The 25575-nt window shown below is 36.7% G+C and overlaps 1 protein-coding gene across 1 annotated transcript in view; it reads right to left on the bottom strand.

Annotated features, from left to right (window-relative positions):
- DOCK4 (dedicator of cytokinesis 4) overlaps window positions 1-25575 on the bottom strand; it is a 166981-nt gene that overhangs the window by 24443 nt on the left and 116963 nt on the right. Inside the window, exons 28-38 of the mRNA XM_086462120.1 lie at window positions 23837-23912; window positions 22185-22285; window positions 21542-21600; window positions 19492-19640; window positions 17845-17930; window positions 12553-12579; window positions 12291-12386; window positions 10539-10599; window positions 6850-6943; window positions 2447-2595; window positions 1322-1408 (exon numbers count right to left, since the gene is read on the bottom strand). Of these exons, the coding sequence (XP_086318246.1) occupies window positions 1322-1408; window positions 2447-2595; window positions 6850-6943; window positions 10539-10599; window positions 12291-12386; window positions 12553-12579; window positions 17845-17930; window positions 19492-19640; window positions 21542-21600; window positions 22185-22285; window positions 23837-23912 (985 nt within the window). The remainder of the gene's footprint in view (window positions 1-1321; window positions 1409-2446; window positions 2596-6849; window positions 6944-10538; window positions 10600-12290; window positions 12387-12552; window positions 12580-17844; window positions 17931-19491; window positions 19641-21541; window positions 21601-22184; window positions 22286-23836; window positions 23913-25575) is intronic.

Below are 25575 nucleotides of genomic sequence, written 5' to 3' on the forward strand. Positions count from 1 at the left end.
GTGGCAATAACGTGGTCAGTTTAGTCAGCTAAGTCCAATTTCCATATTCAAGAGAGTTTTGTCCAAATCATACCAGATTCCAATGATTTAAGTGTCAAATGTGAGTTCCTTTAAAAATCTCACAATAACATTAACATAATTTTTGTTCAATACATCCTTTTATTTCACTTAAAACACTGACACAAAGAGATCTTAATGTCAAAGTCCCTTTTCTGATGATATTTCAGCAAAGCATTGTCTGGTCTTAAGTTTTTAATACTGTAAAGAAAAACCCAGTATTAGCCCTGTTGTAGGTAACGCAGACAGCTATTTAACGTGTATACGACATCAACAGCTGCCTGGTTATATTGCTATGAGAAATAGATGCACCTCCATTTTTGGATTAAAAGAGGTGGCACAGATATAGTAGACTGATACTTCCCAGTTCAAACACAAAAACATTAAGTATAATTAATTAAACATGCATAAACTAATTATTTTATTCACATGATAGTTTGCTTTTGCTTATAGGATTCTGCCACTGGGATATCTAAATATATATGGAATAAGCAGATCACAGAGAGTCCTGACACATAGCTCTGTGTTAAGAATTTTGCATAATGCTGTTAAGCAGCTCTGGATTAAGTATACTTCAGTCAGTCCTAGCAGCAAGCATCCTACACATTCAGAAAATTTAAAAAGGAACCTGTAATGTAAAATTAAATCCATCAGAAGCAGATAAGACAAGGGAAGATGGAATAATCTTTAAAATACAGTAACAGAAAGAATGAAGAAAGAAACAATGTTTAGAGTTCTAAGAAAAATGAGAGAGAAAGCAGGAAGGCTGTGCCAGCAAAGATTCATTTTGTCTATATGGTTATTAAACAGACCATATTTTTAACCAGTAAATTAAAAAAAAAAAAATTGCAAAATTTGTTTGTTGCAAGCTGTTTGCTTGCAATTACAACTGCAAGCACACATTGCTGCTCCTAGTGAAGGACCGTATAGAGCACATTCCCTGGATAAACCATAGGAAACCAATGAAACTGAATTTGTAATAGAATTTTACTATATAAGTATGTGTACGCATAACACACAAACAGGGTGCTGTGCAGGTACACACATTGCAAGATCATTTCTTTTCCTATTTTTCTTCAAAAAGCTCACACTCCTTTTTTTTGTAATCTTTATTAGAAAAAACCCCACAAGCTAAAAAAATAAAGTTTGCAAACCAAACTTAAGGATCATTTTGTGGCAAATTTAATTTTCCAAGTAATATTTTATAACCCAAACTAAAAAGCTCTTGGATCTTTGATTGATGAAAAGTACTCAGGTACATTACCCTCATCTTGCTGAGGTTTCTGTAGTCATAGTAGCTTTCATACTGTTCTGCAATTTTCCTGCATAAGATAATGCCATTTTCCCAACACTGTAAGCAAGTAAAAGATGTTCAGTAATTTCAAAGCAACTGTTTGACAATTTGTGATTTATTAGTGGTCTGTTCTTTCCATACTGAGTCATACTTCCAGTAACTGAAAATACTTAAACATATTGTCCACCAGACATACTCATAGCTGCCCAGTAATACTGATGAATTCTTTGAAAGATCAAAAATATATGTAGAAACTTATTTAAGAAATGATTCTTACAGGACTATGACTGCACAAGATGCCTGTCATTGCAAGAGTGACAGACATCTTTTGATACTACATATGAGATTGAGTTAACACAGAATGATTTTTAAATTTTAAAACTGTATTCTTAACAAATCTTCCTTAATTTTTGTAGATTGAAAAATATTTTATTGCACCATGTAAGTTAAATTGTATAAAATGATTACAGGTTTTTTTGAAAAAAACTGATGATCAATGTCAGACATAGATGCATATTACACTAGCTACACAAAGTTGCAATGAATTGCTTGCTTATCAGCAAGACAAATCATCACACAAAGGGCATACAAAATTTTAGACTACAGGATAAGATAATTACTCTTGCTTAAGTCAGAATAAGCATTCTCAGTGATGACAATGAACTGCAATCCCCCAAACCCATTCCCTTTTAGAGATTCTGCAATTGCTATTCTAAAGGATATGACATTATTTAGAAGGGGTAAACATAGCCCTTATAATCCAGGCTCCTGAATTTTTTTTCCTTACTTGGTCACTTTAGACGGCTCATTTTCACCTCCTTTAAAATGGGGAGAAATTAAGCCTATAAAGTACTTTGACAGTTACGAAGTGAATCGCTACACAAGTGCAAATTAGTCTCACATGTAAGTGTGGGATTTCTAGGACACAAACGCAGGATTAGAAGAAACCTACTGTGTCACTTAAGTAATGGCTTAATCAGGCAATGACAAGCATTTCCCCTCTATATGAGAGAAAAGACTGCATCCCTGGAAGTAATGTCCTAAAATAATAAACCATCCTTCCCAGATCCACTCAGTAAAATAGGACTATTTTACCTTTCCCCTATCAAAGTTTTGAATGATGGTCAGATGGAGACACTCTTTACGTTGCCATTCTGTTTGCATGGGATAGTTGAGAAATTCTCTCAGTGGCCGATCGGACCACTCCAACAGCTCATCGTACAGCAGAAGTGTGTAGGCAGCCTCTGCAAGACAAATTATAGCATGGTACTTATGAACAAATAAAACAGCCAAACAAAGTAAACAGAAATGTGAATTCTCCTGATGAGATGCATCTTTTGAATGGGTAACATTTATTTCAAGTATAAGACAGATGGTAGTACTGGTTTTGGACAGAATTACTATCTACAGCTGTAATAAATTCAGCTTACAATTTTCAAATACTATTTAAATTGGAGTCACTGGGACCATTATCCTGGAGTCTGACAATACAAAGGGGATGGAGAAATTAAGAAGCAATTTCCTGCTTAACCCTAGTCTTCCCTACTGCTTAGGAGAAGCTCTCAATGGCTCTGCTGTCTAAACAAGGGAACAAGGACCAGAGGATGAGGAACATCAGCAAAGAAAGAGGAAAGAACATAGATAGGAGTGTGGACACAGTTCAAAAGAGATCAGGGCTGGGAGGTAAATGGAGAGGCAGATGTGTGCTTAATAGACTCCGTTCTTTCTGTAAGAGAAATAAACTGCTCATACCTGAGCCTTAACACTCTACCATAACATATAATTTAGAAGTACACACACACTTCTAAAAAAATATTTTTAAGTTTGGAATTAAACATATTGTTGAACTCTGGTCAGAGAACTGCATAGTAACCTTTAGATCAGAAATTATCTGGGAATATAAACACTATTATTATTATTATTGTTTTTACTCTGATTTAAAGAATTCTTCAGAAATGGTACACTAAAACTAATATTAAATTAATCTCTCTATTGCAAAGTCAGACTTCAGCCAATTACAAAACACTAGAATTACTACTGATTATGACAATTAAATTTGGCTAACTGTGCGTATGCATTATTGTTGTTTTCCAAGTTAGTGTTCACAGTCTATGTTTCCACTGACAGGACCACTTTGCATGAGTGAGTCAGTAGAAAGATGGGCCACGTTCTGGAGACATACTGCACTGGAGAAAGACGTTGCCTGCTGGACTTATTTCACTGCAGGTTTTAAAGGTTGTACATAAGGCAAAAAGTAACTCCAAAGTGCTAAAGTACTTTTTATGCTATGGTAAGTTTGCCCCAGACAACCATATCCTACTTCTGCATTTGCCATATGAGTTCCCATAAGACAGGTGACTTAAACCAGACTTACAAAGTTTTTTCTAACAGTAGTGTTCCTCTTATGCATTCAGTTTAAGAACCCGGGGATGAAAAACCATCACTGCAGCAGATGTTTGTGGGAGAGTGTGCTTTGAATCCCAGTGTTGTAAAATGCTAAGCATGGTGCAAAATGATGCTGCACTGCAATACATATGTGCAATGGGGACAGCTGAAGTTGCACAGACAATCTTAATTCTGGCACCATACAGCTTTCAGGCTGCTTGACTGGTAACATCCTTTGTCATAGTTTCAAGCTACAGTTTGGTACTTAAAATATACAGCACATTTATACACTAATTTAATAAAATCCATGAAGTTGATAACAACAAAGCATTCAAAATCATAGCATCATCCCATGGGCAGGGACACCTTCTACAAGACCAGGTTGCTCCAAGCCCCATCCAACCTGGCCTTGAACACTGCCAAGGAGGGGGCAGCCACGGCTTCTCTGGACAACCTGTTCCAGTGCCTCACCACCCTCACAGTAAAGAATTTCTTCCTGATCTAGATCTGCCCTCTTTCAGGTTGAAACCATTACTCCTCATCTTAACACCACACTCTCTGATGAAAAGTCTCTCCCCACCTTTCCTGTAGGCCCCCTTGCAGTATTGGAAGGCTGCTGTAAGGTCTCCCAGGAGCCTGCTCTTCTCCAGGCTGAAGAACCCCAGCTCTCTCAGCCTGTTCTCATAGGAAAGGTGCTCCAGCCCCCTGATCATCTTCATGGCCCTCCTCTGGACCTGCTCCAACAGGCCCATGTCTCTCCTGTGCTGGGTGACCCAGAGCTGGATGTACTGCAGGTGGGGTCTCACCAGAGCAGAGTGGAGGGGCAGAATCACCTCCCTCGACCTGCTGGCCACGCTTCACTTGATGTTGCCCAGGATACGGTAAGCATAACCGTAATGAGGCAAAGATAACAGAGCATAAATACATGCCAGGATAGCTCACTGTGATTCTTCCTTTCTAACTTGGCATTCAAGTCCTTTGTTTTAAGAGATTTTTCTCTGCCATACCAGTATTTTTTTTAAGTTACCAAAAATGTGTATAAAAGGTTTCAAAAATAAGAATGGCCATACTGGATGAAAGGCCTGAAGGGTTCTTCTAACCAGCACTTTACATCTGGCAGTGGCTAGTATAACAAACAACATCTTGGGAGAGGTCTGTAAGTATTGGCTGCGCACCAAAACAGTAAGGAGAGATAAACAGGGTTGACTCACGATGTGGGAAATTCAATTTATACAGGAAAAATTCAAAAACCTGAACATTTCTAAGATGGGTAGATACAAAGATAATCTCATTACACTTCTCTGGTGACTGAGGGGACACAAGAGGAATTAGTGCATTTATGTGCTTCATCTTCAGGAAAGTCATATTTATAGCTGTAACTCCGTGGTCGGTAAAGAAAGATTCGAAGCTACATTTTATATTAAAAAGGACTTTTTTTTTTTTTTTTTTTACAAAGGATTATTAGAGACAGTCCTGTAAATCATGCTATGAAAGGAGAGGAAAATTATTTTAAGGGCAAGCTGGCTTCATCCCTAGAATGAAACTATGCAGTTAGCGAACTAATGGTTCCACACGTAGGAATGCCACTGAAGTCACAAACATTTTCCTCCTCCCATCACTCCCATTACTTTAGATCCGCTGATTTACAAAAAAGTCTGTGTGTTGTCACTGATTGATAAGACAAGGTAATGGACTACATAAATCTGTTTTCTAGTGGAAAGACTGCCTCTATATTAATGCCATGGGTGTGAGACAATTCTTCCTTAAGGCTTTCATGGAAAAAAAGAAAAAAAAAATCTACCATGGCAAAAAATGCAAAAATCACACATGTTAATAAATACATAGGAAATACATCAAAGTCCTGGAAATAAATTTTGAGCAAAATACTGTTTAAAATAAGAACAGATGGCAAAAGAATTAAAAAAATTAGGTTCATATCACTGCTGAAAGTAAACTGGACACATATCAGCCACCAATGTGTAAAGGGAACTCAACATGGCTTAAAGAGTTACTAAGATCTGTTACATAAAATCAGGAAATGAATAGTTCGGCACAAAAGCCAGCTGTGGCAAAGATACTGCTTGATAATCAAGACTCACTACTGCCAGATCACACGAGGAAATTAAACTTTCTCCTTAACATATCCTGCTATCTAGTCTACACTGTAAGCCCATGAACTGCAAAGGGACTGTGGAAATTCCAAGCGAAGGATCTTTCCTCTGGATAGCAGAAAAGCGTAAGGAAAATTGCTGTGGCAGTAGGTACCTGTAGCCTGTTTACTAGTGACCCCCGGCCAACTAATTTCCTTTTAAGAAGGAAAAAATTCTGGAGAGATTCTGAATACTTGCAGTTGCAATTGCAAACACTGGGGAAAGGATGGGGTATTATAAGGTCAGTTAAATATTTTGGCAACCAAGATTGTTTAATTTAAAGAGATACTGATTTTACCACCTTCTCCAGCAATTATTGATGGCATGTAGTTACCCTGAAGTGCACTTTATGTTATATAAACAACAACCATGCACATTATCTTCTTATTTCTTCATTTAAATGATAATGGTCAGTCATGGCACTAAATTCACATTGAGAAATCCTGGACAATAGTACTGCAAATATGGTATATGAAGACTCAGAAAGACATCAGCAAAGTGCTATAATGGTCTGTCTCATTGTTAGTAAGTCATATGGGTCTTCCTTTCTTTTCTTTTTTTTTTTTTTAAACCTAAAAGTTAGATTCTGAAATAGCTGTGTAGAAACATCACACCAAACAGCTAACGAGCAGCATTACAAAGTATATAGGCTCAGGTACCACCAAACGGACTCATAAAAACTTCCTCTGTATTTTACTCCTCTTGGGTGAAGAATGACCATATCACACATTTATTGCTACTGCATATTGATAGTAGTCATCTACACTCAACATGGCACAGCAAGTAGTGGAGTTGTGGGGCTGGAAAATACCCCCTATTTTGAGAGACACATTAATTGGGCAAAGAAACTCAGCTGTTGCCTGGGTCGGTATGTTTTGCACTCAGGATACAGCTGACAGGTTTGCAAAACACTGCAAATCATGGACCAGTCCTAAATATCTTTTTCTAGTTTGTACTCATTACCTGTGAAGTTTTGTGCTTTCAGGTGTAGGTCATACAGCTTATGAATATAGCGAATATACATCTCTTCCTTGTTCAGTTCAGTCTTGTAAAAATTCTGCAACAAAATTGTATTTTGTAATGAAATGTAGTAGTTAATAAATATATGACAGTGGCTACAAACAAAAGACTTTGAAACATGAACAACAGACTTCAAACATAATGCTCTAGAAATACATGCATATATTTGGAAGTTTCACATGTACGAAGTTATTAGACAGAACTGCAGTAATACAGTAAGAAATGGTAAATAGACTAGTAAATTTTTCAGTAGGTAAGTCAACATGCTCAAGAATTTTTTTTTTTTTTTAAATTCTCATAGAATATAATAGAAACAACCTGACAGAAGTGAAATCTCGTTGTTCTTTATAAATATAATCCACCCAAAAAGTGCACCCATGTATCCTCACTTAGGCCATTTAACATCTTGTTGGAAGCTGTATGTTCATTTTAAAATACTGATAGCACTCTGACTTTTGTATTCATATTTTAACAAAATATCTACTGCCTGGTATATCTACTCTTCCGTCACAGCAAAATGCAAGGAGGACTTTGTCCCTTTACGAAGAACTATTCAGTATTGTAAACAACATAATCCTAAGTGAAAAACGGGATTTCTTCAGCCCTAACTGATGTTGGGGACTGGCAACTGATGCATAAATTATTGCATTGCGTGATTGAAATATACAAAGTTGCACTCTAAAGTGATATCCAGGACAAAATACCTAGAAGTGGCTAAAGATTTCTGGATATTTAACTGCTATTTGTTGTTACATGGATAAAATATGGAATGCAACATCAAAACTCTTAGTTCAAAACTTCCACTATTTATTTGCAAGCCCTAAAACAAAGTATGAAAAAGTTATACGGAGAGGAGCACAACCCTATAGCACGGTTCACAAGTATTGCAGTACTCAATATGGACATGCAGCTCGAGTAGCCCTGCTACCCATACTTAACATTCACGATAATCTGCTTTGGTTAATAAAAATTTACGGGATAGATGAATCTAGCACTGGTCCTCATTAGCAATTAACAATTTCTGTTCTGTTATTCAAATCACTTTCTATTTTGGACTCTAAGCAAGTGGCCAAAATATTTCCCCTATTGTACAGTATTCTTATTCTGTGCCACTGTTTCCTAAACTGAGTTGTTATCAAAGAGAAAGGTGGGAGGAAGATTATGAAAATATCAAAATAAAAACTTCCAAAGACTTCTCTTTTCCTCCCACAAGGTGTAGATTAAGAACAGATGCTTCTCTTTAGAAAAGAAAATGAAATAGTATCTGTTTGTGTGTTCATATTTACCTGTCTGAAAAAAGGAAAAATCTACAATACAGAATTGCGAGCAATACAGCATAAAGACTAAGACAAAATATGTCACTGAACTGCAGTACTAGACTTCTTGCCTCTTACCCCTAAGCACTAAAGGCTCCAGTACTTCTCAAACGCCTAAACTATACAAATCAACTGGTTCTTCTCTGAAGCTCAGCTCTGACAATGTCCAGTTGGTCTGTTAGGCAGACCACAGCAGGACAACCCAGTCACATCTCAGGAAATACATCATGCTAATGAAGGTGTTGTGTGATATTTCAACAAACTATTTCAACATATAAAATTTAACAGATGTAATCTTCAAAAGCTGACATGAAGTAAAAAGTAGAGTCCCCTCATTAATAAAGACTTTTTTTCCTAAGAAAAAGCATCTTGAAAACAACATTCAAACAGGCAGTGTGGACAAGTTCTACTTAAATGGCATATGCCAGCATAGAGCATCACAGGAAAATGTCCTCTTTCTAAAAAGAATATATAATTTTAAATTAATACAACCTGAAATATCAATTAAATGTGAAACCCCAATGATGACCAGAGATGCCTTAGAAAAACTCCTCAGTGAGTTAAGGAAAGTTATTCAATATACTTTCAATGCTTCTGTACAGCTCTGTGATGAGAGTTCTTTCATTGGAAACTCAACTTTCAAACTAGCTAGGTGATTCTTATGCTTAAGGAACTAACTCTATTAGACATCTCTTAAACCAGCTTTTCCAAACAAGCATTACTCATGTGAAACCTACTCCAGATGATCCAGAGGGTGGGGAGAGTAGGAATAAAGTTCCTACCTTCTCCTTTCATCTAAGCTATTGCTGCTGGTGCATACCCCTTCTGCATATTTCACAATGTGGCATAATTCCAGTTAATTTGACAACTTGGTTAACTCGAACAATTCTGTCTTCTGAAAGAATAGCATATATCTCTATGGCAAAACAATGTAAAAATTCTCTTTTCATGCCAGCCAGTCCTCTTATCTTTGGAAGTCAGACTACCTTCAAAGTAGTGGTGAAAAATAAAATATTGCTTCCTCCTCTGAACTTCAAATAATTTTAACATTATACATTCCTCTGATTACTCGTTGCATGAAACATCTTTTGAGATGACAACCAGTTCATCCATCATATGGGCAAGCAAATGTCTTAAAATTTGTGTGCTACTTCTGTCATTGAAATTTCCTTTTCAAAATTGAACACTTGTTATTTCTCTGGTGTGCAAACAATATTAAAACTTGTCTGAAAATTATTAGGATATAAAATCTGCCTTAAGCTGTACAAGTAATTGAAAATCCCATTAAAAAGTATTACAGTGTTTTGAGGTTTTTAAATATTTGAATTTTCTTTTCGTGCAAATCTTGGATGATTTGCTACTAATAGTTTAAAAACTCCTTAGTGATAGGACGAAAATAATCCAGGTGCTTTACAGAATTCAGATCATGCCATATATTCTGACAGAAAGCCAGCTGTTCTACGGTTACATAGTAAACATCATCCCTATTTAGAGAGCACTATTTTCCTACTGAAGAAATCCTTTATTCTCTTATGTGTAACTGCTACTTAGAAGTGACACCAAATTGTTTCACTGACGTCAAAAATGCAGAATTACAAGTCAGCTTGTTCTGTATTTTTCCTCTGGCTAAAAATACAGCTTTCCAAAACATTCACCATGAAAATGGAAACTTCCCAAGGTTAATGGAAGTCAACAAATTTGTCAGTGGAAACTGGCCTAGAACCAAAATGAGTCTTGTAAACAAAAATGAAATCCTTTTCATACTATGAATTTGCACGTTGGTTTGTTGTAATCACGATAACATGACAAGAGGAAGTCTTGAGCAGCATTCTGGCTTTCGTATTGGGAAGAGAATAGATAGCCTGCAGTCTTCAGAAGATATCCCATGTTATATGTCGTAAGAACCGACTTGTACCAAGTTATTGCGGAAGAAAGGAAACAGAAGAAATCATGTAAGATTTGTTGGATTTGGAGAAGGAGGAAAGGCTTGTTTGTTTCTAAGAATTAGAATGAATAGACCAATTAAACTTGGAAAATACTTTGGTGAAGTTCATCCAGTAGGAAGAGACTGAAAACTGAATAAAGCACTATTAGAGACCTCTCAGAGCCCAACTATAAAATGACAAGGAAGACTAAGTCTCCACAGCATGAATTTCACCCTGAAAAAAAATCAGTCATCCTAAGTGCAGTATTATTCTGTCAACTTCCACTCAAACTGCACCAAGAAGCAAGGTACCTCCTATTCAAATGTGTGGCTATATACTAGAAAAATGCTTGATTGAAATAAAATAGGGGAAAAAGAAGTATTATACAAACCAAAAGGCTAACAGTGCAGCCAATCTTTTTGCCATCCACTTCTCCCATTTTCATGCAGTCCCTAAAACAGAAAGTAATGAAAGTCAAAAGGAATGACATTTAACCTCCTATAGTGAAGCACACCTCAGAAAACAGATTTGGCTCAGCAAGCTGACTGTAACGATGCAACCCAAAGGCATTTGGGTAAACAGCTGACCCAAGTGCGTAAGGGATTTCATGCCTTCTTTTCCAGGACATGGAATACCTCAATTGTCAAGAAAGTAAAATGTTTTTTTCTGGCTCTGTCACTGATTTGCTAGGTGTCTGCTGGAAATCATTTGGTTTCTTCACACCTTGTGCTCAAATCATGCCCACAGAAGCCAGCATGGCTGCCGGAAGAGGCAGTCCTACTCCCCTCTTACTCTCAGGCACTCCTTCCCAGTCCTGCACAGCTGCCTGCACAAACCTCAGGAAGAGATACAGCATCTTTTGCTAGGTTAGTGTTAGCCAACGTCAGTCAAATCACCACAGTGCAGCACAAACACTTGGGCTGGCACAAGGAAGAGGGTGTTCTGAATGAAGGGATGAGGAGGGATGAGCTTGCTTTCTCCAGAGACACTGTACATCTAAAGTGGTCATGGAATTACAGCATTAGTTCCTCCTTTGAAAAAACAGAGTGACACTGATCTCTGTAAAATGCTTCAAGATCTACCAAATTTTCCTCAGTAGCACTTTTATAATTAGCATCATTTATTGTTTGGGAAAGCAACAGATCTGACCCCCAAGTCAAAAGTTAAAACGGAACCATGCAGAGTTCGATTATCACACAGGGAAAAATAGTCAGTATAACCATGCTGGAGTAAAAAAATAACAGGCAGACATCACCATGCAGTCACCAAAAGAAATTTTATGTAACTTTAAAACATTCTTGCATACGTGAGCTAAACAATTGGCTCAAATACCCTCATAACTACCAGTATATACAATTGTTTCGAAAGATTAAGAGCACTGGAGATTGTAATCCAACCAATCCCTGAAGAGGAATAGCTCTGAGAGGCTTCTAGAAATCAAAAGTTCAGTCTCTTTGTTGATGAAATAGCTTTCCTTTGAAATTGTCAGTGGTGACAGCAAGTGGAGTACCAGGTCTCACCATGTGTCCTTACGGAATCAGAGAAAGAAAAAACCTAACACTTAAGCTCCAGAAAGTGCTACAATTGATGGCACAAAGGAGGACTAAGCTGAAATCTGAAGTTTCTACATGGGCTTCACAACTGACAGAAAATGCCTTTTAGTTTCCCACTCCTGAAAGGGAGTATACATTGCTCATTTCTCTCTCCTTTGTTCATGTAGTACAGTCAGATATGAGCGCCTCACCCAGAGATCATACCTTTGTATACATACTTACTATGCTGGCTGACACTACAACTAAGCATGATTGACATAGCGACATATTCTGTAAAACAACTGTCAGGTGATTAGTATTGAGCTCCGTGTCTTCAGACAGACTTGAGTCACTAACCTACTGCCAAAAGTTGCTATATTCCTTGATGGGAAACTTGTGCATGCCACGGGATTTCCATACCATGAGGAAGCTACTTGGTTTTCAGCCTGCTTGTCTCATTTTCCTGTTGACTGAGCAGCTGCTGTCAGAGATCCTCAACACGTACAGTTGATGCGTCCATGTGCAGTCACCGTTTGATGCAAGATCACCGTATTTGCCTCCCAATACTTCAAAGATGACAACCCTACTTAGAAATTGTGATAATCACTCACCTGTAGTCCAGTAACCTCTCCATGAGGCGAGTCACAGTGGCGATTAATGAAACACCACTCTCCCTCCATGTTTCCCGCTCAATTTTCTTCAGTAGACTGAAAAAAAAAAAAGCCAGAACAATTTCACCGTTTATTTTTAACTGTCACTATGACAACCACTGTGCTTTTACCAGTACCTTAATACCTTAGCAACATCTTCGATAGTTAGCTTTACTTTTACAAACACCCTCCCAAGAAGCACAATTTGCAAACAATGTCTTACCTAGGATAAGGACCAAAAAGTGGAATTCTAGTCCAGGAAGCATTGACAAAACAAATGATTTTCATATTAGCTGCATCAGGTTAAAATATATCAAATACCTAATTTTCATAATATACTACTATCTCAAAGACTTAACAGAACTCTTACATAAAATTCATATATTAATTTCATGCTGATATGTCAGAAAACAGTGAATTTAAAGATGGAACCAGAAAAGAATATTTATCAACTCAATATACCTTCTCAATGGGACCTCAACTTTCTTAAAAGATTTTTCCTCCTCTCCTCTTTAATATTTCAGTACACATGAAATTTAAGAATGGGGAAGGGATTTTAAGGCGATGATTACCCCTCTTCACTTAATAATATTTCCTTCTGAGAACACACTATCATGCGCATATAAAAGTCCATTAGCTTAGATTGTCATAAGATCATTAAAAACTGTTGTGTTGAGTTCTTACACTAATGTTAATGGAGATTACACATTGAAGTGAAAAGATTTCAAAATGGTGTTGTAAGTGGAGCTGTCAGTAAAATTATACTTAATATTTCTTTCTGTTATAGGCCTCTGATTTCCCTCCTTAAGTTTATCAAATATTAATAATTTGGGCCTGAATTTCCCACATTTCCTCTCTGAGAATGAACAAGGAAAAAATTATCTACAGGGTTGTGTTACTTTTACACTTTAGTGTGGGACCTCAGACGGATGACATGTCCATGTAGACATTTTAGTAGTCTCCCTGAAAATGCACTCAGGTATGGTTTACTTAGAAGTGTCTGAAAATTGCCATATCCATATACTTAAGAGCTTTTTAGAGAGTTGTTAATAGCATCTCCAAACCTTCTGTCTGCAGTGGGCAAGCTGTCAGCTCCACTGACCTTCATCTATACTGAGCATGTTCAGTCCCATAAAACTCCTACGTCCAAACTTCACCAAACATATAACAGCGCCCAGTAACTCCTACATGCCAACTGCACTAGCTATACACTCCAGCTCTGCTCAGATCCTTATATACAGGGGGATATCGCAGATGCAATTCTCCAAGCTAACTCGACCTAAATGAAGCTGCGCTGTGCTGGAAGCAAGGAGGAAACATCGATCTTCATTCTGTACCCTTACATTGATCTTAGACTCACTTCTTCTCTTTAGGAGGCAATCAGATGTCTTTCCCTCACATTCAGAGACTGGCTACCTGTCATTGCTAGCAGAGGCAGATGGCAAGGCCATCCTTAACCAGAAAAAGCTGAAGCACTAACCTGGCATCTCTGCTTTCCACACAAAACACACAGGCTAACTTAATCTGCTTTTAAACCCCTCATGTTCCTTTTAATACAAGTTTTTGTGTTTAACAAGAAATAACAGTAGACCCTGCCACATTATTAAGCACTGACTACTGCACTGATTTTTCCTTTCTATTGCTTTTCAACCCTGTGTTAAACAGGAACATTTCAACCTAAATTCATCAGAATAATTACCTACAGTTCCTGTAGAAAAACAGCAGAAGTCTGACTTTACTTTTAAAACAGATGGTTTTCATCTGCATTTGACTTATGCATGTTTTTTATAAATGTATTGGCATATTTGTTATAAATATACAATTTCTACAAATGGGTTGTGTAGATACATTCAAAGTATTTATTCAAACTGACATGAATGTCATCAGCTGAACAATTTTATGACTTGCCTTCCGATGCATGCCTCCGCCTCTCCACCATACATCTTTCACCACAATGCACAGAACAAACACTCAGAATGAAAGAGCTACTCAAATATATCTCTTGGCTTCCTCATGGCTGTATCTAGATAGACTTAATTTCCTGTTACAGGTGCCAAAGCATAGCCAAGATGCTATGTTCTACAAAGCACTAAGGGGCACAAACAATGCAGAGAAACAATGAAAATGCTTCTGCCTATCAATGCTACTATAGCCTAACATTTGGGCTCGCCTGAACAATTGTGTGGTCTGGGTTTTTGGTTTTGTTTTGTTTTAATCTTGGGTTCCCAAGAGTGAGAGAGTGGAGTGGAGACCCAGAAGATCAGAGCTCTCCAGGGATGAACGCCAGGCTTAGAACCAAGTTCAGCCTAGCTCAATCATGTAGTAAGTGGATTTTAAATGCCTAAGCAACAGAGATAGTCCGACCGCTAACTCACAGACATCTAATCCTAGACGTCCCTTAAAACATTTGGATGTCTGTTCTGGAGTACGAAGTCCTCCAGGTATCTCACTATAGGCAGAGGTTCCCTCATCTAGTCAGATGGGTCAAAGTCCAACTTTGCTGCAAAAGTTCAGAGATGAGTGAGGAGCCACCCAAACCCCACAAAAATATTCAGAAGGGCTCTGAAAGACTCAGTCCAGACAGAGTCTAATGGACTGTGCAGTGCTGAATTCAGTCATGTGATTGGGGGAAGAAAATAAGACTGAAGCAGCATGGGAGAGGTAGCAGTCATCACTTTTTATATAATAGCTTCATGGCTAGAGAAATCACCCACAAACTGGCAGAGTTTGGTATTAAATGCCTGCTCAGCTTTAATATCAGCTCCAAATTCTTCAAAGAGAAGCCATGTTGTCAGGCCCCCAGTGGAATTCACAAGCCCAGGTTTTGTGCTTCCATAATGTGGATGGCTTGTGTTAGGCCAAACTGGAATACAGCTACAGAAGTAATAATCTGTCAGCATCCATCAGATTCAGAACAAAAGAGCTACTTGAGTATGTCCCTTGGCTTCCAAGGACTTTATTCTAACCACCCACTGTTTAATAAAGTGAAATCATTCTTTTCCCTGTGCTAATTAAGTCAGAAATTCAACTGCAGTGTTACAGTGTAAATGTAGATCAGGACACCTTTCACACCATGATTACACTGGGTAGCAATTACAACATCTAGTGTCTCATGATAGCAAAATGTTCACTACTCCATGCTTTGCAGCTCTTCAAATGACATCAGGATCTAATCACTGAGTGGTCACATTAAACTCCCTAGGAAGACATTGATTCAAAACAAACAGCAGTCATCTTCCCCCTACTTCCACTATGTCTTTTCATTTGATTAAATTAATTCCATTATAAGCACACAATATTTTAGATATGTCCCAGAGATGCTTATAATTTGTCCTTGAAAACAGAAGATGCTCAAAGGAAAGATGCAGTGATTGTCTCTGGGAAAAAAAAAGCAGTTAATGTGGGAGTTGAGAGATTTAAATTCATTTTCCAATTCAGACAAAAATAAACAATAAAAAAAAAAGCATGACAAAACCTGAAAGTGTCACACCCACTGCAGTTACTAGACTGTATCCAAAGTAGGTGTCTGTCCCCGCTTGGCTCCCAACTGTACCTATCAAAACCAATCATGCCAAATCTTCAGAGAGATCAGATGATAATGTAGTCATTAAAGACTATAAAACCACTGCTCGCTGCAGAACTGTTAGTTTCACAGTCCTTGAGTACATACCACAACTCTGTCACTTCAGCCTGAATAAGTTTCTGTGCTTGCACTGTCTAAAGACACTCTAACATTTCTTAGTTTAAATTACCCACAGAAGAAATTAAAAAAAAAAAAAAAAGAGTCAGCCTAACTGACCCTGTCCCTTGCATTTAGCTCCCTAAACTGTCCATCTGATTTTAATCATTTTCCTTCACATATCCTAGAACACTATGTCAGCCTCCATTTTAGATGACTATCTTCTGCAAGCTGTCCTCTTGAGAGGAGTTAATGTAGAGAGTCAAATCAAACTCAGATAAAAAACTAATGATAAATACTATTTTTTCTTAAGCTGGAAGTGAACTTAAGCAGTTACTTTGAAATTTTGCAAAGCGTTTACTTTTACCTTCTGTTATACCAGAACAGAAACAACAAGTATATTGATGCTGTGAGACATTTTGCAATTTAAATTACTATGACTACGTCTTCAGCATTTAGATTTATAAAAGGCTCTCAACATTTTTCACTGTATCTTGTTTAACATCCCCCAGTTTAAATGTAACTCAAAACCGTGATAGGAACTATTTTTCATACCAACATGCTTTCTTATAGAATTTTCAGTGACAGACACCCTTATGTACTTTGCACATGAGAATGCATTTAGACTTCATCTTATAATTAGAGCTTTTCCTGTAATGACTTAATTTTGAAGTTAGAATACTGTATAACTAAAATATTGAAATAATCTTACCTTTTATTATCTTTGCTCAGATTATGAAAAAATTCATTAATAATTACAAGTAAGTTCTGCTTTAGCATACTGTACTGTTGTTTGCCATTTTTCATCCATTTCCATAATATTCTGCCCAATCTCTCTACCTACTTTTGCTTCTGTAAATGATAAATATTTAGGAACTCTATTTTTTGCAACTCAATACAATTACAGATTATTATATGTTTGCTATTCACAGACTGCATTCTGAATGTTGTTATTTAAGCAAAGATACAGAGCTAAAACTAATACTTAAAGAAGAAGGAATGGTTAAGAAGCCATATAAACAGAAAAAAAAAAAAATCATATGTTTAATGGTACTGAAAAATACACAGCTTGGAATCCTGAAGAGGAACGCTACATCTCCTATTAGACACACCAGAAATAAGTGAAATCTTCCACTTAGGTGAAACTGAGCTCTGAGGAACAACAGAGACAGAGTTCAGTTAGTTATTTCGTACCTGTACTCTGTGACAATCATTTATTTCAGTCAATGGGATAACTTATGGGCAACCTTAGGGACTTCAGAATTATTATTAGCTTTTCCTATTAGATTTCAGTGACATGTCAATTAAGAAAATATACTAAAAGCTTAACAAATACTTTATAAAAGAAAATAATAAGAAATAAACTTATCAGAATAAATAAAATTGTTTACATCAATCAAGAAATCAACAAGTGACATTACACAGATGAGTACAAGTTTCTGGCAACAGAAAATTATTTATTAAACAGATTTTTGTTGAATTCTCATGCCTTGTTTTCAAAATGCTCCATTTGAGCTCTATCTGCACCCTATGCAATTATGAAGCATTTCTTGCTTTTGTGATTTTAAAATTTGTAGCTAGAGAAAGAGAATGTTCTGTGAGATAACAGATTTAGCCTTTCCCAATTCTATCTGCAAGAAGTACAGCCAGACTTTACAGATGCTATACAACACCATAAAATGTTTTATTCCTTGGATTTTCAGGGTGGAAAAAAAAAGGCAAAAAGAAAAAACAAGATTCACAACTGTATTAAGCATTGCTTCTCTACAATGACACTAGTATCTGATACAACCAACCGAAGTCAAGGAATTAGCGTAAGATAAACATATTACTCACATACTGTTGAAGAGCTCTCGGTATGTTTCGTCACCTTTACCTTCCGACATCAGGCTGTCCAGTTTGTCAATCAATTTTGCTTCCACCTGCAACATATAAGTGTGGTGTAAACACCTTCTCTTTCCCTTTAATGAGATTAGAGAAAATTCAGGGAAGGTTTGTTTTTATCTAAGGGATGTTGCTAAATGCATATCTTGGAATTACTGGTCAATCATGTAAATCTGATAAGTCACTTCATCTCTTTGAAGCTGTTATCATTCCCAAGGTTTGTGGGGTTTTCTTTTTTTGGTGGTTTTTTTTTTTTTTTTTTTTTTTTTTGAGGGAGGGAGCTAATTTAAATTGAGCAACGTGACTTTAAAACTACAGGCTGAGTAGAATTTGCTGCTGCTAAGGCAGCTATCTATTTATGGAGTCAGACAAAAAGCACACAGCCCAAATAAATTGCTTGAATTCTCACTGCAGGGCTGTAAGCACAAGCCATTTTCTTAGACTTAATATCGTATTTTCGGACCTGCACCCCACTCTCTATAAATTAATTTTTATAAATGCCTGTAATGTTCAGAACACTTGGGGGCTCAGACTTACTTTCCCAACCTTCCTTACCAGCCACTGTATTTGGCTAGAAATCCAATTTGCTGAGTTTATGTATTAGCTATCAGAATATATCTGGTGGCTAATGAATCCTTCAATGCATATTTTAAAGCATATTGATTATAAAAAATATAGAGGTGAGGCTACATTGTGTGTTAATATTTCAACCCTCCTTTTTAGCAGTAATATATTAGCAACCACAAATCTAGGAGAGAAACCAAGCTGTTGTCAAGATATTTTATTAGAGAATAAATCTACTACGATTTACATTTAAACCCAAGCCAAAAACACAGAGAAGCAGAACAAGTGAATTTTTTCTTTCTCACTCCTTTTTAACATTTCTATGGTTACTTTTAACAATAAGCTTAAATAGTGATAGTGAAAAGCTACCTACTTACATCACACGCACTCCTCCGTTCTTAATAGTTTGTTTTGTGTTTCAGATACAGCTCCCACCCAAAGCATTATGATTGCCTGGGAGTAATTCAAATACTTCTGTTTTCCTTCATTTGAAGCAGCAGGAAGGAGGGCACTGAAAAAATGGTTCGAGGCAGTCTGAAAGAACTGAGTGGGAGCTGCAGGAGCAGATGGCACGCTTGGTCGCTCCTTCCTAGCCTGTGAAGAAGGTGTCTGAGCAGCAAGAATACTTGGATCCTTATAGAAGAACATTGCTCAGAAGGACCATCTGATCTTTTTTATATTAACCCAAAGGGAAGCTAGTTGAATCCTATCTAACCAGTAGTCTGTACTGCTGTAAAGCAGACATGAAAAACCACCACAACAAAATCAGCCTTGTTGAAAACAATTCAAGTTTTCTTCTTCACTTTGGCAGGCCAGGGATTTCAGCCCTCATCTTACATTACTAACATGACAGCATTAATTGGAGAATCTTACTACCCCTGCAGACAGTAAAAAGGGAAAACTCTGGTACTCCCTCTCCAACAGCTATAATGTTGTGGATACGTTCTCCACCCTGAAGCATCAATGGTTGGGACCAGCACTGTCTGAAGTGCTTGAATTTCAGTCCTGTTTTATAAACAGCTTCACACACAGTACCTGTTTGAAGTTGCCACTTCGCCTTTGCTCCCAGTCCATCATGTCATGGAAAATGGGAATCATTACATTCCTCAGGTCTGGCTGAGGGATCAAGGTCACTTCCAGGAAGGGGCCAATCAACGCTGGAATAAAGTGAAGCTTGTGTTCCCCTAAAATGAAAAATAACTTGGATGTGAATTGGGCATCGTGTGAGCTATCAAGCAATCCAAATACTATCTGAAGAATTGAAAATTAGCACTCAATTTAGTCTATAGACTTTTTTTACCTCATGTCCATCAAAGCATGGGCTATTTCTTAAGCCCAAAGAGTGAAAAGCTGCAGACAATAAAAGAATACAAGGCCAAAACAATTTATCAGATTTTATTACACAATACTGAGTTCAGAAGTGACAGTGGGTTATCTGTATCCCAAGTTAGTCTTCCAGCAGAGGAAGGAGAACAAAGAGAGATGAAACACACTCTGGGCATCTCCTTGATTTTTCACAGGAATGGTTTGGTTTCTAAGTTCTACATTCCTGTATTTAGAAAATAGTTAACTATCTGATATTCGGTGCTCATCAAAGAGGTTAAGTACTTTGATTTTTACCTATCTTTAGTTTTGTGAGTACAGAAATAGAGGTATATGTTTCGGCTGCAGGAAAGGGAAGATGTGACTCAGCTGTTCTCAAAACAATTCGCTTTAAAATCAGTGCTAAAACATCTTCCATTAACTCCCTATTTTCTACTTTGCATAAAACTAAGTTCTTGTCAGGAAAGCTAGAAATGATATACAGTAAAGACTGATCATTCAGTTTTAGTTCTCCACAAGACTTCCGATATCTTCAGAATAGGGGGATTATAAATCATGATGCACTAACTTTCCAAGCTGGCAATTAATTTATGTCCAGCCTACTTCTGGATATTCGTGTGGGAAGTCACCACTGCTTGCTGCTTTGTTTGGTGCCTGTGTTTATGCAAAGATAAACCAGAATTCCCTTTGCTGGAAACATCCTGGGATGGATACCCATATGAAAGCAAGGTTACTGTACAAGGATCAAGGTTTATGAATACTCTTACTGCTAAGAGAACTGTAAAATGCTGACTAGCATAACACCAGTTATATGAAATATCTTGACTCCAGTATTTAATTGGACACTTTAACAGATGAACTCCATATTGTACCCCACAATTGAAAGGCATCATGATTCCCTCCTTGCCTGCGTACTCGGTTTCTGTTCAGCAGAAAACAACATAAGTGGGGAGATGACGCACACTAAGATCTTAGCCTAGCATGCAGGAAGGAGATGGGACCCAGGAGTTGACCCTTGATATACCAGTTTAGAAACATCCATCATGTATCCAGATAATTTAGAGGGATGCTTTAGAGTAAGCGACAGCAAATACTGTAAATAAGTAAAATATGGTACACAATAAATGTTACCAAGACATTAATAAGCAAATATTTCTTATTTTAAACATTTTTCTTTCTAGTACAGGCTGATCAGAAGGATCAGTTTTTTACAACTACACATCTTGCTGGGGAAAAGACTTATAGAATTGAGATGACAGTACCTCAGTAACCACTGATGGGTTTCATATCTTTAATGAGCCCTTTAATGAAGTGAACTATTGAATAATTGAAATATAAAGATGACAAACATAGTGTCCAAATCTTCTATTCAGTCTTGATTTTCCTTCCAAACAGCATTTAATTGCATTTCTCTGAGGCTCATACTTTCAGTTTGCACAGTTATCACTTGTAAATATAAAAATGTTCCTAAGTTTATATCCAAGTATGTAATTTTCTTGTGTTGTCCAAGGTGTCATTTACACATCAGTCACTGATTTGTTTATGCCTTTATATTTTAGTGCAACTAGGACTTATGGGAAGATTTGATGCAAATCCACCATCTCAAGAGAGCCTCAGAATTAAGATATATGTCTCTTCCTTAAACTTCATGTGAACTTAATTACCAACAACTCCTCTATCACTGGCAAGTGTATTTAATAGGTGAAGAAATAATAGTTGTTTTTCATTTTATGAGTTACTGATGATATCTTTAACTACTTACCTAAATTTTGCCACATGCTGAAGATTTCACATCCCATTGTTACTCGCATGTCACCATATCTGCAATGTATTAAAAAATAAAGCAAAACTGTGAAAGATCATTTAAGCAAATCAAGTCCATATGCCATTCTGTGACATTGTGCTCTTTCCATTGTACCCAGGCTAAAACCAGATTCCTAAACCTAACTTTATTTCCAATATTGTCAAAAGTACCAGTTCTTTCTAAATGGTATACATCAGTAACACAGCTGTGAAGCAAAAGCTATTTTTCGCAGTACTACGCTGTAGTTCTGTCTCTGAGAACAAATAGATTTGTGCTGTCTTAAAGAAACACAACTAATTCATACAGACAACAGTGCAGTGCCTGGCAGAAATGCCTGCACCAGCATGAATCAACTTATGCATAAACTGGAAATTAGTGTTGGCACTGCTACAGTATCTGAACCAATATCTGAACCAATTTGGGCACATCTACGAAGGCTATCAGCTCTGAAGACCTATACAAAGGGCCAGAACCAACTCTCATTCTAGCCAGTGGAAATACTGTTAGCTTTTCGGTAGGCCTTTTTGCAATCTCCCATCTCTTGCATTTTGAGAAGTGTCTGATCTATTACAGTATTCTAGAAGCTGATGGCAGTACTTACTTTTCTAAAACCTTTTTCTTCTTGGAAGGTGTGAACATCTCCAGTTGCAGACATAACTGGTTTATAAAAATGACAGCAAGAAAAAAGTAGGAATCCCATATCTACAATAAGCATATGGCATTTGGTTATTTCATTTTCTCAGTACCACCTTTTTATGACCACTCAAGATGCACATTTTCAAATCACATCACTTTTTTCAGTCTCAACTAATAAATTACTCAAACTGCTTTTGACTGAATTTCTTTGCATCCAAATATACATTTCACCAACCTCAAAATGTTCAGCAGAAATACATCTACTTTACATATTCTACATCTCTTAAATGTAAAGGTTTCAGAGTTGCAGATAATTCTTTTATCCCTCCAAATCAGAAAGCCTTACCTTCTAAATTTGGAAATATTTTTAAATAGAAGACTACAAAAAGTTATGCCTTTAAGTTCAAAACCCCCAAAATTCTGACACCTCAAAAGCTACCACATAACAGAATTGTCATTCTTGGCCCATCCTACTTGCAAGTCTCACTTGCTGCAGGCTTCACTGGACAAAACCAAAGCCAGGTTTTGGTAACATATTGCAAATATACATGCTTTATGAATCAGATTTGAATCTTCTCCTTCGAAGCTTTAAAGATAAATTTAAAATACATAAATATTAATTATTATAACCCAATTATAGATGCTCCATGCCAGAAGGAAGAAGTGTAGGGGGAGCCCTATCCCAGACACTGCAGTTCTGCTGGATAGCAATAACATTGCTAAGCAAGTTTAAGGACCATAGATGCCTTGTCTACAGGCAATTCTTCTATCAGTTTTAGCCTCTGAACTTGTGGAACTTCATAAAGGATAGTCTTCCTCTCTGCTGGGTATGTCAAGTAGATAAATCTGCATTCCTGTGAATCCCTCCAACAGGAGCCTGGATTTTCAGAGAAGCATGCACAACTCTCTGGCAGTCAATCGGAGCTCACTGTCTTCTCTAGGAAGGAAATGCTGCACTTTTTGTGATGAAGCAATTGGACTAACGTCTCTTGGTTAGGCAGAATATTCTTTCAGGTTTCCATGGGAATGGGTCTATTCAGATGCATTCCTAGGTCGTCTCATGCGAATCTGTGAAGCACCATTCTGTAATTCATAGTTTATTATAGGTGCCATAACTCACTATATGAGGTACTCACTAACATCTTTAACTATATTCACTATGCAGTGTCATAATTTCCTAATTTTAATTATGCAGCATCTTAATTGGTCTTGAGAGAAACTACAGAAACGCAAACCCGTATCTTTGATAAATCTGCATCAATTAAAAAATGGAATAATTTTCCTTTCTGTGATAACTCCAAAATAACAGACAAATAATAAAATTAGTCTCTGCAATCCAAAAAATTGCTATGCAAAAATCCTGAATAAGTAGTATAACACAGGGGCTGAAGTAACAAAATGAAAAATAAGAAGAAATTTAAAAAAACCCCACAGCACTCCTGATTTTTAAGACAATCCTGTATTTAAGAAAAGACAATCTCTGAGCACTTGAAATTGATGATTTAGTGTATGTTCTAGCTCTTTAGATACTGGAGTTAAGTTTAATAACAAACTATCAAGCCACAGGATGAGGTAGCAGGTACTTCATCTATCTTGTGTTAGACACATTTACTGTACCTTGTAATCAAAGTTTTCATTTAAGAAGTTTTTACGAAGGGCATCCGAAAGGTACAAGACTGTAGTAATGATCACACTGGGAAGAAAAGAATGAAAAAGACAGTAGTTTTCGTTAAGTGGAAATCCAGATTTAATACTCAGAGCCAGAGCATTTTCCAATGAAGAAACAGATGTAGCATGTACGGCGGCATTAAATACTACATTTTAAACACATACAAATATCTGACTCGACAGAAAACATGCACGTTAAGAAAAAAAAAATACATGTGATGTATGAATGTGTGCTTAAAACAGATGTTCTGTATAGAAGAATATAATTTATCAAACAGACAAACTATAAATTTTGTTCTGCAAATAATGCTTATATCGGATTTCATACACACTTTGTCCTACTAGCACTTAGATATACAGCTGGGCGATTTGCTTTCAGCTTTCTTGGTACTGAAAATATGTGCATATAGATTATAAATATAAGATATCTACTAATTACCAATATACAATACTGACAGCCCTGTGAGCAAAGAGTCTTTTTAATGGCAACAGATAAATGCAAAACTGCATGAGCTCTGCAAGAAGGATCTGCCTCTAAAGATCTCTATTCTGTATGTTGCAAACAGTCATACATTACCTTACATTGGTACCTGCCTGAATTATATTAATCTCTCTTAGATAAATATATATGACCAAAATCCTTTCACAGTGGTTGTCACCAGAGGTCAATGACAGCCCTGTACATTGTAGCAACCAAGTATGCTAACCTACAGAAACAGAACATCCTTAAAGATTATTCAAATATAATTAATTTCAATGACTCAACCCTTAAGCTAGCCTATGCAGCACTTGTGTCTATCAACATATTTAGACAAACAAAAAATCCATATAAATCACTAAATTATTTTTGAAAGTAGTCAGTAGTGGATGCTTATGGGGGAGAAGAAAAGATAAACATAGAATGACCTTTTTGCTGTTACACTCATTTGTTTTACAACAATCAACTGTTTAAAGACCATCTGAGAAAAAGTTTATATCTACATATTTAATTTAATTACCATCTATCTACTATTAATACATCTAGCACTACTTTGAACATAGCTCAACCTGTATGATTTCCTTTTCATAATTTGAACTTCATATTTTTACTGTATTTGCAATGCATTCAAGAAAAAATGTGTTTTATTAAATGTAATAACAGCAATACATATATTTTAAGGGTATAAAATTTTTCATCTTCAGAACACTGAAGAATTATATGTTAAACAACCCACCTAGGAGATAAATTATTCTTCTGTCACTTCTGACAGATTTCAAGTTTATAAATACAAAATGGCTATGTATCATTTAGCTTATTACTAGTTCAAATGTTTGCTTCCATTTCTGTACCTTAAAAATTACTGTCCCTGCCAAACTTTACCTTCTGGTTTGATGTGTCTGAACACCTGTAACAGCCAAGCCTGAGACTGTTTTTAGTACACTGCTTGAGCCTCAAGTTTCATTCATTCCTAGTTCCATTGCCCAAATACCATTTTTATACATATTATTTTCTCAACAATTGTACTGTAGCTTTTCTAGCCAAGTACTGTTCCATGTTGAGCACTCATCTGTATAGTTTTCCCCACTTTTCCACCAACGGACAGTTACAGTGTGTGTACAGCATTCCCTGTTGCAGCATGGAAGACAAAGGGAAACATGAACAAACTGTAATACAATCAAAGCTACAAATCAAGGCATGGGTAAGAAGA

Source organism: Leptosomus discolor, chromosome 1 (assembly GCF_034619465.1).
Source record: "Leptosomus discolor isolate bLepDis1 chromosome 1, bLepDis1.hap2, whole genome shotgun sequence".
NCBI lineage: Eukaryota > Metazoa > Chordata > Aves > Leptosomiformes > Leptosomidae > Leptosomus > Leptosomus discolor.